Below are 11600 nucleotides of genomic sequence, written 5' to 3'. Positions count from 1 at the left end.
TGGCTTTTTTGATGATGTGTTTCCTCAAATGTATTTGTGTTTCCTCATTTGCTTATTCAAATTAAAGAATTTTACCCGTTACCATATAACTATTGAAAAAATCTTTCCTACATTAATTATTTAAGTATAATCTTGTATCCTTCGAAAAAAAAGGTTTTATGCATCCAAAAAAAAAGAACAAAGAAGAAAAGAGTTAAGGAAAGTAGAAAGAAGTTTATAATTCATTAGCCCTCTTCAACTCTAAATGAAGCCTAATTCCCAAAGCAAAAATAAATAAATACAAGAAAAAAACTTATTTTGATAGTTGAAAGTTTTAACCATATTAAGATTTTGAGCAATATATGACTTATTTAAAATAGTTGAACATTCATATTTCATAAGAAAGGGTAGAGTGCAAAACACAAAACATGATATTGTACAACCATGGTACATTGAGGTGAGCCAATGGGAAATGAGAACTAAGAAATATAGATACATGTTTGAGTTTGTCCGAAGGGTGTCTAATGGGAACTCGTTAAGATATATTTTAGGTGTTAGATTTTTAGAGAGATAAGATTAATTAGGAAAAGTGTATAAATGTAATAGAAGATAATAATTGTTGAAATGTGTACATACATGGTGGATCGGATGAAATTTAGGTGTATTGATGAGTGTCTATTGGACACCGTTAGAAAAACAATGTTTAGGGAGAGGCTAAATTCACACCCTTGCATCCCATATCCATACGCTAAAGATCAATATGATATTAAAACCTTTTTACATTTAATGGTTTTCTTATGACCTTTTGTAATTCCAAATTTATGCTTTCATCCACTGCAAGCAATTTGCTTAGCATTGCTCTTGTAACCATTTCTTGCATTACTTTTTCTTCTAAATATTTTCAACAAAAATCTCATGGGTTTTGAAAAATCTTGGGCTTATGGGATGTGTAATGTGTATTTTTAATTTATTTTTCTCCTTTTTTATTTTGATTTTTGTTTTTCTAAATGAGAAGTGTTATTTGCACTCCCATTTATGTTAATCTCACTTCCATTATCATTCTAATCATATAGTTTTCATTTGTTAGACCATATAATAAAAATAAATGGTGAGTGCAAATAACATTTCCTTTTTTCTAAATATATAACAATCAAAATTATCATAGTACTATTCATATTCCATGTAAAAATTTCAATATTTCAGTATTTATGTGTAATCCCATTAATGATTTTGGTTGTTAATTAAACATTACACCAAATTTATAGACTATTGGATGTTTCTTTTGCATTTTTCAGTTTCTTTTATAGGATGCGTATTCTATCAAAATGATGAAATTATTTGTGTAGTAACACTTTTGAAGTACACAAGATCTCTAACTCTATTACCTAACTTGATAGGTTTCATGAATTTATTATTATTTAAAGACACTTAATACAATGAATTTTTTATTACAATGAATTTCATGAATTTATTATTGTTTATTATTGTTTAAAGATACTTAATACAATACAAATTATTAACAACAATGTGCAATGAATTTTTTAAAAAAATTAGGAAACTAATTGAAAGAATAGGTGTTATGGCAAATTTCTTTACTCTATGAAATTATAATTTTGAAATTGCAAAAAGTTATAAGTGAAAGTCATTAAGTGATAAGGGTTCAATTGCCATATTAGTAGTTAGAGTGTGAATTTAGAACGGGAGGATGTGAATTTAGCCCATTCCACATGTTTATGGCACTAAACAAATTATCCTTGATCATATTAGTTTATAGATTTTTCTAACGGGTGCTCTTAAGGTTCCCTTGATACACCTAACATTTACTTAATTTACTACATATATACACATACTAACAATTATTATTTTCTTTTACATTTATATACTTTTTTCTATTTAATCTTGCATACATTCCCTTGTATTTATTTACTTTCTCTAATTAGTCTTATATTTTCAAAAATATAACACTTGAGCTTATTTTAACCAGTGGCCGGGCACTCAATAGAGTTATGCTTACCAAAATATTCTCCTCCGCTAACGGATTTTTTTTTTTTTCTGGAAAAAGAAAATCACATACATGCATCCATCTCGAGAATTTTACTAATTAAATTGAAGTCCGATATTGATATTACAAAATAAAAAAGTTTCTAAAACAATCAAAGGAATAAAGTCAAAACGGGGGCGAATCAAGTGCGACTTGGGAGTTTGGAACATCAGAAAAAAAATGCTGTGTGGAGGTGTAAGAGCAGCAGTTTACTGTAGCACAAACATCTTATCATTTCCTCGTCTCCGCTCTTCTTCTTCTTCTTCTCCTTCTCCGTTCAAATTCTTCTACTTTCCCTCCACCACCCGTCTCTACGCCGCTCAATCACAACCGTCCATCAAAATGTCCGCCGGCAATCCACCTGAGTTCATAGAACACATCGTCCTCTTCAAAGTGAAACCAGATATTGACCCTTCCAAAGCAACGGCCGTGGTCAACAACCTCAGTAGTCTCGCCTCACTCGATTCCGTCCTCCACCTCACCGCCGGCCCGGTCCTCCGGTCCAGATCCTCCTCTCTCACCTTCACTCACATGCTCCACTCTCGCTACGCCTCCAAGTCCGACCTCGATGCTTACTCCGCACACCCTGACCACGTCGCCGTCGTCACCAATTACGTCAAGCCTATCGTCGATGACATTATGGCCGTCGATTGGGTTGCCAGTGGCGCCGGCGCGGTTAATATTCCTCCCGGTTCGGCTATGAGGGTGACGTTTTTGAAATTGAAGGAGGGCTCCGGGGAGGATGAGAAAAATGAGGTTTTGGGGGTGATTGGGGGAATCAAAGAGAAGTTTCCGGGGATTGAGCAGTTGAGTTTTGGGGAGAACTTTTCTCCCGGGAGAGCGAAAGGGTTTTCAATCGCCTCTGTTGCAGTACTCAACGGGGTTAATGAATTGGAGGGATTCGATGCGGAACCGGAGGCGGCCAATAAGCAGAAGGATTTGGTTAGGGATAAGCTAGATGGTGTGGTGGTGCTGGATTACGTTGTTCCTCCGCCGCAGACGGCTAGCCTCTGATGAAGGGTACAATTCTCTGTTCAATTGTCCTGTTTCGCCAAGCTGCTTCTTTTTTTTTTTTTTGGCCATTTCTCTTTTATGCTTTATTGGACTATTATTAGGGCATGAATGTTCAATGGCATTGTTGTTGTTGGTGTTTAGGATGATATTAGGCTTTGAAACTAGAATGCTGCTAATAATGAGAAGAAGCTTTTGCCCAATTGGAAGTATTCTATGTTTTTGTTCTGTTAGATTTGCTTTTAAGTTGCTAGTTTTATTTTTCATTTTTTCAAGAGATTTGGTCTTGTTATTTCTTGTTTAGGTATATTTGTTCTTTGGTAATTTTTACTAGTTAATCCCATAGAAACACAAAGAGGGTGTTATTCTTGATTGGAAAGCGAGTTTTGACATCCTCCATGCTTCACCATTTCGAACAGAAGACTTTCAGATACGAGTATACAACAAGGATAGCAATTTTGCAATTTTTCGTTTTGAGCCCTATCAGCCTCCTCTCCTCAGTTTGATTTCTTGCATGCAAGTCTACCGCTCGATCACTAAAAATTGTTTGAAGTGAAGTGATCGCTGTGCAACCAATGACTGCACAACTGGCAGATTTGAAATGGGAAGTTTGGTTCAGTTTCACTCTCAACTAGTGCATGCCTTGCCCCATAGTGACATGCTATAGAACTGGAGCTACTTTCGCTCTCTTGAAGTTGGTCAGTTCACTGCTTTTTAAGAAATTTCTCTTGTGCAAGGATGATGATGAAATGAAGAAAATAATGCATATGGTTCAGCCAATTCTCTCACAGGCCACAGCGACTGAAGATGAGCACATTACGCAAAGAAAACTGCAATACACCTTCAAGTGATTTCTAAGCGCCAATGTTATCCTTAGCCACCTTCCCTCGTCCTCTTTATTTCTCTCACCCTGCCCTGCCCTTTTATCGTTTGCCAAGTGATGTCCAACCCGTGCTTTTCTTCAAGTCCAGGCCTGCATATATCCAATTTTCCTTTATAGGAGGCTACTCTTACCTGTCTAAATTTGTTTTCAATTTTATTGGTCATGTGAGTGAAATTCAATCACACAACTAAACGTAATACAGTCTTTCATTAGTTTTTTGGACCACCGTTGGACTTTATTTCTTTGATTGTTTTAGAAACTTTTTTATTTTATAATATCAATATCGGACTTCAATTTAATGAGTAAAATTCTCGAATGGATGCATGTGATTTTCTTTTTCCAGAAAAAAAAATCCGCTAGCGGAGGAGAATATTTTGGTAAGCATAATAAATTGACGGTCTCTCTAACGAGTGCTCGGACTAGAGCTGCAAACGAGCTTAGACTCGCGAGCGGCTCAAGTCAAACTCGACTCGAGTTCGAGCTGGCTCGAGTCGAAATCGAGCTCAAAATATTAAGTTCGGCTCGCGAGTTTGAGTATATATATATATATATATTTATTTATTTATTTATTTTAATAGTAAAAATATATATATCCTTAATATTTTATTATTTATTAAGAAAAAAATATTATTTTATTTATTTTTTAAAAAATAAAATAATTATTTTTTATTTTTTCGAGCTCAAGCTCGAGTTCAATAAAATTAAGTCAAGACTCGGTTCGATAAGATCAAAACTCGATTCGATTTGATTCGTTTGCAACCCTAGCCCGAACACTCGATAAAATATATTTTAGGTGTTATATTTTTGAAAATATACGATTAATTAGAGAAAATAAATAAATGTAAGGAAAAATAATCAAGATTAAATAAGGAAAGTATATAAATATAAAGAAGAATAATAATTGTTAATATGTGTTCAATATTGATGTGTTTCAATATTGATCACTTGATATATCAACATTATACGTCAACAAAAAAAAAGGACAAAATTTTGCAGAAGAATTTATGCCAAAATAGAAAAGAAAAGGAAAAATCAAATTGCAGTTTCAACGAACTTTCAACTTTGCGCAGGAAAACGTTCTGTTAACTATAGTCTCATCCAAAACCAAAATTCTGAACGTCTAGCAGCAGCTGATGCGGTGGAAGCAATTTGTTTTTCAGTTTTTTCTATTTGACTTTTGAGCCAATGCTTGCTCTTCACGAAAAAGCAAAACTCTTAGCCGACGGCTTTTCCATCACCATTTATAATATATTATATTCGGATGACCTTTTAGAATGGGGTTAATTACATTTACTTCCCCTGAGGTTTGACCAAATAACGAATCGATCCCTGAGATTTGATCAAATAACAAAAAGGTCCCTCAACCGTTAGTCTTTGCCGTTGACTGTTAGGATTAATTACATTTACCCCCCTGAAATTTGACCAAATAATGAATCGATCCCTAAAATTTGTCCAAATAACAGATTCCTCCCCCACACTAACTTCTGTCACTTATATGTAACGGAAATAGCCAAAAGTCTGAACAACCCTTATTGATTTCCATCAAATTTTTGACCTATCGATTTTTGTGTTTTCAGAAAAAAATTTTGGTTAACAGATAAAATTTTGAATCCAACAAATTATTAATTTATTTAACAGATAAAATCAGAGTAAATTTTGATAGACCTTGTAATGCAAAATTTGCCATACACGTATTTTGTAATTTGGTGAAATAGTATGACAAATTTTGGATTACATAGGGTAATACCCATTATCCCATAAAATACCAGTGCTTTACGACTTTTCCCAATTATATGAACAAAGTACCTATTTTTTCAAAAAATAATTTATTTAAAAGATAAAGTAAAATTAAAATTTCTAGCAAATAAGAGGGTTGAAAATGTAGTATGCATTTTTTCTTTCCATAATGTAACAGCTCCTTATACTTTTCCTATATTATATAAATGAAGTGACAGAAGTTAGTATGGGGGAGGAATCTGTTATTTGGTCAAATTTTAGGGATCGATTCGTTATTTGGTCAAATCTCAAGGGGGTAAATGTAATTAACCCTAACAGTCAATGGCAAAGACTAACGGTTGAGGGACCTTTTTGTTATTTGGTCAAATCTCAGGGATCGATTCGTTATTTGGTCAAACCTCATGGGAGGTAAATGTAATTAACCCTTTAGAATGAGAAAGGAATACAGCTATGTACAGTTTACGGACATGTTTATTTTTTAAAATTTTTGTAAAAAAATATATTATTCCAATTTGATTTATACAAGGTAAAAAAGTGATTGAAAAATATCTATTTGGTTTGCTATTTTTTGAAGTTCTTGAAAAAAAATATGTACGTAAGTTGTAGTAATTTGATTTATATAAAATAAACAAATCGTTGAAAATTATGTGCACGAAAAATGTAAAAATTTTTCTATAGGAAACAACAATCCAAATGGACCAGGGACATAACTTATTCTCCAAGATCAATGTAAAAATTTTTCTATTGGAAACAACAATCCAAATGGACCAGGGACATAACTTATTCTCCAAGATCATTAAGTAGTAAAATAATGAAGATGTGAAAGGTACTGGTAGATTAACTTGACAAGGAAGAAGAAAATCCTTGTATGCACTCGCTCAATAGCAACTATCCTTGACTTAAATTTCAAACAGAAGTTTCAGAAAGGCACCAGTATAAATATCGAACTAGAAGCATTTAGAAACCATAAAGCATTCAACAGAACCAAAAACCAAGTAGCTGAAAATCTTCAAGTTAATGGAAGATCTGAAAATCCTGTCCCTAAAAATCACTGCTCTACTTCTGGTAAGCTACTTCTTTCTGAAAGTTTTTTACTCCATCTGGTGGAAGCCAAAATGGCTTGAAAGGCGCTTAAAACAGCAAGGAATCAGAGGCAACCCCTACAAACTTCTGATTGGAGACATGAAAGACTTCATGAAGCAAATCACTGAAGCATGGTCTAAACCAATGAGCCTTTCTCATCAGATTGCACCGCGTGTCGATCCCTTCACTCTCAACACAGCTCAAAAATATGGTAAGTTACAAGATTCACGATGAATCGTATCATTGCAAATTGTAGTTTCCTGAGATGTGTTTCACATGCAAACAGGAAAAGTATCACTATGTTGGGCAGGGACAACTCCAAGGTTGAACATTATGGATCCTGATATAATAAAAGAAGTGCTAGCTAACAAGCAAGGTCACTTTGGTATAACACCACTGGCGTTGAACCCTCTGATACTCATTCTGACAGAAGGATTGACGCTTCTAGAGGGTGAAACATGGGCTACTCACAGGAGGATAATGACTCCTGCATTCAACTTGGAGAAACTAAAGGTAATTTTCCAGCCCTCCTTGTCTCCACCAGGTATCGTTTTTGAGATGGTACTAAGAAGCCTAAGATTAATGAATAACAGTATGGATTCTCAAACTGTTTTTGTCCCACTGCTGTGTGTCAAAATAGGGAATGGTATCAATATTTGCAGAGAGTTGTGTCTTGGTGGTAGAAAAGTGGAAGAAATCAATTGCTCTTGGTGGAACCTGTGAAATAGATGTCTGGCCTGAATTTCAGGACTTGACTGGAGATATTATTTCTCGGACAGCATTTGGAAGCAACTTCAACGAAGGAAATCAAATCCTGAAGCTTCAGAGAGAGCTGCAAGGTTTGGTTGTTGAAGCCATGCAAAGCTTGTACATTCCTGGTCTCAGGTACAATACGCTTCACATATGAGCTTTGGTCTTTTCAGTCAGTGTCATTAGGCATTGCAAGAATACCTAATGGCCTCGTTATGAGAGAATTCTGAGTTGTATGATATCCTTACCATATTAATGAACAGATTCATTCCAACAAAAAAGAACCGGAGAAGAAAAAGTTTGGACAAAAACATTACTTCAATGCTCAAGTCTTTGATTGAGAGAAAGGAAACCCTGATGAGAACTGGACAAACAAATACAGATGATCTACTTGGCCTACTCTTGCAGTCGAATGATGAAAACAGCCTACAATCTAGTCCACAGAACAAAAATGGTAACAAGATGACCATCAAAGAAATAATAGAGGAATGCAAGCAGTTCTACATAGCTGGTCAAGAGACAACCTCAAGCTTGTTAACATGGACGATGATCATCCTGGCAATGCATCCAGAGTGGCAAGAGCAAGCAAGGGAAGAAGTTCTAGCATTGTGTGGGAAACAGCATCCTGATGCTAAAACTATAAGCCAACTTAAAACTGTGAGTACTGCTCTTTACTTCTTTCAGACATAGTTGTTACCTTTTATTGAAGTTCCAATTCATTTAATATTGAAAAATCGCTAAGATACTTTAAAACTACATGTTCCTTAAACATCCATTGGAATGAGAGTTGTAAATCACTAAGATATTTGCAACTACTTTCCATTGAACATCCTCTGCGCTGATTATAACTTTGTTATCTGCGGCAGAGTTAACTTCCAAAATGGCCTTGATGCAATGCTCCGATGAAGGTCATATTGTAATAACTTTTCGAAGAAAAGCAGTGGTAATTGATACAGATAGGCTTTTAATGTGTTTTCTTTTCAATCACCAACTAGAGCAGAATATTCAAATGGAAGTAATACAAAGAACAAGCTCACAATTCCTTTTAATAGAAAATGCTTCATGTTCAATCCATTCCCCCATAGTTATTTTTCTTCCTCACTTCTTCCTACATCTTGGAAGTGGAGACATGAACTGTTTATTTGAGTTGTAGAATTTTTACAGAGACTTCTATTAAATATTTACTGATCTACTTGTTTTCTTTAGTCAAATATTATCTTATGACATTTGGTGTAAACGATTGGGAATATTTACAGGTAACCATGATTCTTCAAGAAGTCCTCAGATTATATCCACCGGCTATCGCTCTGTATAAACATACATACCAGGAAACAAAGATAGGAAATCTCTCTCTTCCAGCAGGGGTAGATCTTACACTGCCCTTATTACTCATCCATCATGATCCTGAGCTATGGGGCAGTGATGCAGAGGAATTTAAACCTGAAAGGTTCTCAGAAGGATTGTCTAAGGCTTCGAAAAATCAACTAGCATTCTTCCCTTTTGGGTGGGGTCCCAAAACCTGCATTGGCCAAAATTTTGCACTGATGGAAGCAAAGATTGCATTATCCATCATACTACAAAATTTCTCATTCGAGCTCTCACCATCCTACACGCATGCCCCCAATACTGTTATGACTCTTCAACCACAACATGGAGCTCCCATCATATTAAAGGAAATTTAGATCACGACTCAGGACATTGAAGATGTAAGATGTTCTCAAGACCTACTAAACAATAAGAACTGTCATGCCATGATTTATATCACTGGAGAAACATTTCTCAACAAAAACCGCGTCCTCATATTTTTATGGTCAGAATTTTTGTACCTGCAGAATCTCATGATTTCAGTATGACTGTTCTCTCGATCATTTTACTCTTAGCCTACGAATAAGTAGAAAAGTCCTTTGGATTGCATTTTCTAGGATTTTTTGTAGAAAAATTACTGTAGCAAATTGATGTATATGAGGAAAAAAGGTAATAGGGAAATGTGATCATGGAAAATGACGCAATTTTTAGACGGAAAATGGCTGTCCAAACAAGGCCACATTCGGAGCATTTCTCTCTCTAGGATCGGAAACTATTTCAAAAACCACAACAAATGAAGCAAACAAGCCTTCTATCAATATCAGAGTCGAAAACAAATAGTACATGCCTTTCCCTTTGATGTAAACAATTTTTGGCAAGGTACACTAAGCCCAATACACACCATACTTGGGGACTCACGCTTTTAGTTGCCTTTTCCAAGGTATTCCCATAATATGATAGGGAAATAGCAATTAAGATCAAATTTCCTGAAGTAACTTCCTTGTATACAAGGATAATGAGAAGGTCCAATATGCTATGGCTGGTTTTGAAATCCAGTGAGTTGCCACATATATCTACACTAATGAGACATCCAGTACATCCTAGCAGTTTTATCAAACACGTTCACCATAAGAACAATCTGGGCAAAAAGAAATACAAAATAATGAAACAAAACAATTCGTGATTATTCATTTTATTGTGTGAAAATAATTCTGAATCTTGTTTGTTTGTTTTACATCATAAATGCATGTTCCCTCATCAATAAATTCAATTTAAAGGATAAAATAAATTGCTCTGCAAAAGAACATGGTTTAACAAGTGAATCTACTACAAGTCAGCCATTCCATCTAACATGGAGTCCATATTTGGGGTTATCAAGACACGCTTGTTAAGTTCCCCCAGAGTACAACAATGCCTTTCTTCAATGTTAACGGCAACAACATCTTGTGCAAATGCACAATCCAAACCTACCGAAACCTGCATAAATCATCGAAATATCATACATATTATAATTGTTTCTTCTCTGCGTATGTTATTTACGGCAGAAAAACCATTTCCAATTCTTAACATAAAAGAGATAGCTCTTTTCTTTTTGTTTTTCTTGACTCGGAGAGGTTAAGGATGATGAAAAAGCAATTTTATGAGTTGCATACGCAAATTCCAAGTTATAGCCATGAAACATGGCTGCTTACATCACAAAGGTTATCATCAAGCTTCAGCTTGACAGCACCACTCCTGTAAAATAAAATTTTACCCATGAATCCTGCTGGCAAACTACAGGCGTCCTGCGAGAGTTCTCCACTCTTTGTTGGCTTAGAACCGTCTGCCATCTCACTGCCTGCTGTATTAGGTAATTGCTTTATCAGAGGCATGCTTGCAGGTAATTGAAGGAACAACATAGTTCTCTCCATGTTGCCTTCCTGCAAAGTAGTCCATTTTCATTATGCCCATGATTCTAATAGTAGCAACATTTTAATTTTTGTATAGCATTACCAACCATTAGACCAAGCTCTACAGCAGCATTTGTCGAACATTCATCATAGTTCAAGCTTTCTTTCTGAGGCATCCCCAAATTCCTCTTGATCGAGATGTTCTGCATGTCAGAGGAGCAAGACAATGCATAAAAGTACTAGAAAGGTTGGTAATCCCCATTTATGGAAGAGGAAGAAAGCACATAAATCCACCTCAGTGCTCATGAGATGTTATCATTACCTAAACAACAGCAGACCAAAAACTTGTTGAGCGGAGTGGTCCATGCTCTTACAATTTTAAGCAATTTTCTAAGGTTAAAGCACTCTCATTAGGTTACTCCTTCAAAGTCAAAAGGCATTTTTACCCAAAATGATTACCTGGATCTCCCGAGTACGGTCTCCTTAAAGGAAGCGTTACAGGATAATTAGTATAATAATCCTGAAATAACACAAGCAGACAAAGACAACTCAAGAAAAGATTATGATAGACAATATCAAAATTTCAGCGTGGATAATCAGTCTTAGAACATGAATGATAAAAAGAAAAAACTGCATCAGCTGCCACCTACCCATGGTTCTTAGTATTCTTTCTCCACTCTATGCATATCACCTCCACCTGCAGAAATGCGGATTGAAGTGAGATTCAGCACAAAGCATCATTATAGCAGCATATTCGCACTTAGTAAAATACTTGCCATTAGGATACGAACTATGGTGTGTGCTTACACCCTTGGGAGCACCATATGACCTTATTGAAGATGATGAGCCTCCATAGCCAAATGCGACCTGTGCCAATCCAAATTCAAAAAGGAAAAAGGATTTAAGCAATGTTGGTTTAAGA

The 11600-nt window shown here is 35.4% G+C and overlaps 2 protein-coding genes across 3 annotated transcripts; both read left to right on the top strand.

The window, feature by feature from the left end:
- The first annotated feature begins 2167 nt into the window (after positions 1-2167).
- LOC113778542 (stress-response A/B barrel domain-containing protein UP3-like) lies at positions 2168-4118 on the top strand. Of its 2 annotated transcripts, none has more exons than XM_027323980.1 (2): positions 2168-3040; positions 3451-4118. In XM_027323980.1, the coding sequence occupies exon 1, from the start codon at positions 2201-2203 to the stop codon at positions 3032-3034; it is 834 nt and encodes a 277-aa protein (XP_027179781.1). In that variant the 5' UTR covers positions 2168-2200; the 3' UTR covers positions 3035-3040; positions 3451-4118. The 2 variants fall into 2 exon arrangements, with proteins under 2 accessions (XP_027179781.1, XP_027179782.1); XM_027323981.1 differs by lacking the exon at positions 3451-4118 and adding an exon at positions 3336-3442.
- A 2550-nt stretch (positions 4119-6668) lies between these two features.
- LOC113777549 (cytochrome P450 72A14-like) lies at positions 6669-9166 on the top strand. Its single transcript, XM_027322666.1, has 5 exons — positions 6669-6945; positions 7021-7247; positions 7375-7619; positions 7748-8141; positions 8741-9166. The coding sequence occupies exons 1-5, from the start codon at positions 6669-6671 to the stop codon at positions 9164-9166; spliced, it is 1569 nt and encodes a 522-aa protein (XP_027178467.1).
- Positions 9167-11600: the final 2434 nt, after the last annotated feature.

Source organism: Coffea eugenioides, chromosome 7 (assembly GCF_003713205.1).
Source record: "Coffea eugenioides isolate CCC68of chromosome 7, Ceug_1.0, whole genome shotgun sequence".
In the NCBI taxonomy this organism is placed as follows: Eukaryota; Viridiplantae; Streptophyta; class Magnoliopsida; order Gentianales; family Rubiaceae; genus Coffea; species Coffea eugenioides.
The sequence above is the reverse complement of the archived record's forward strand: the minus strand, read 5'-3'. Positions and strand labels throughout refer to the sequence as shown.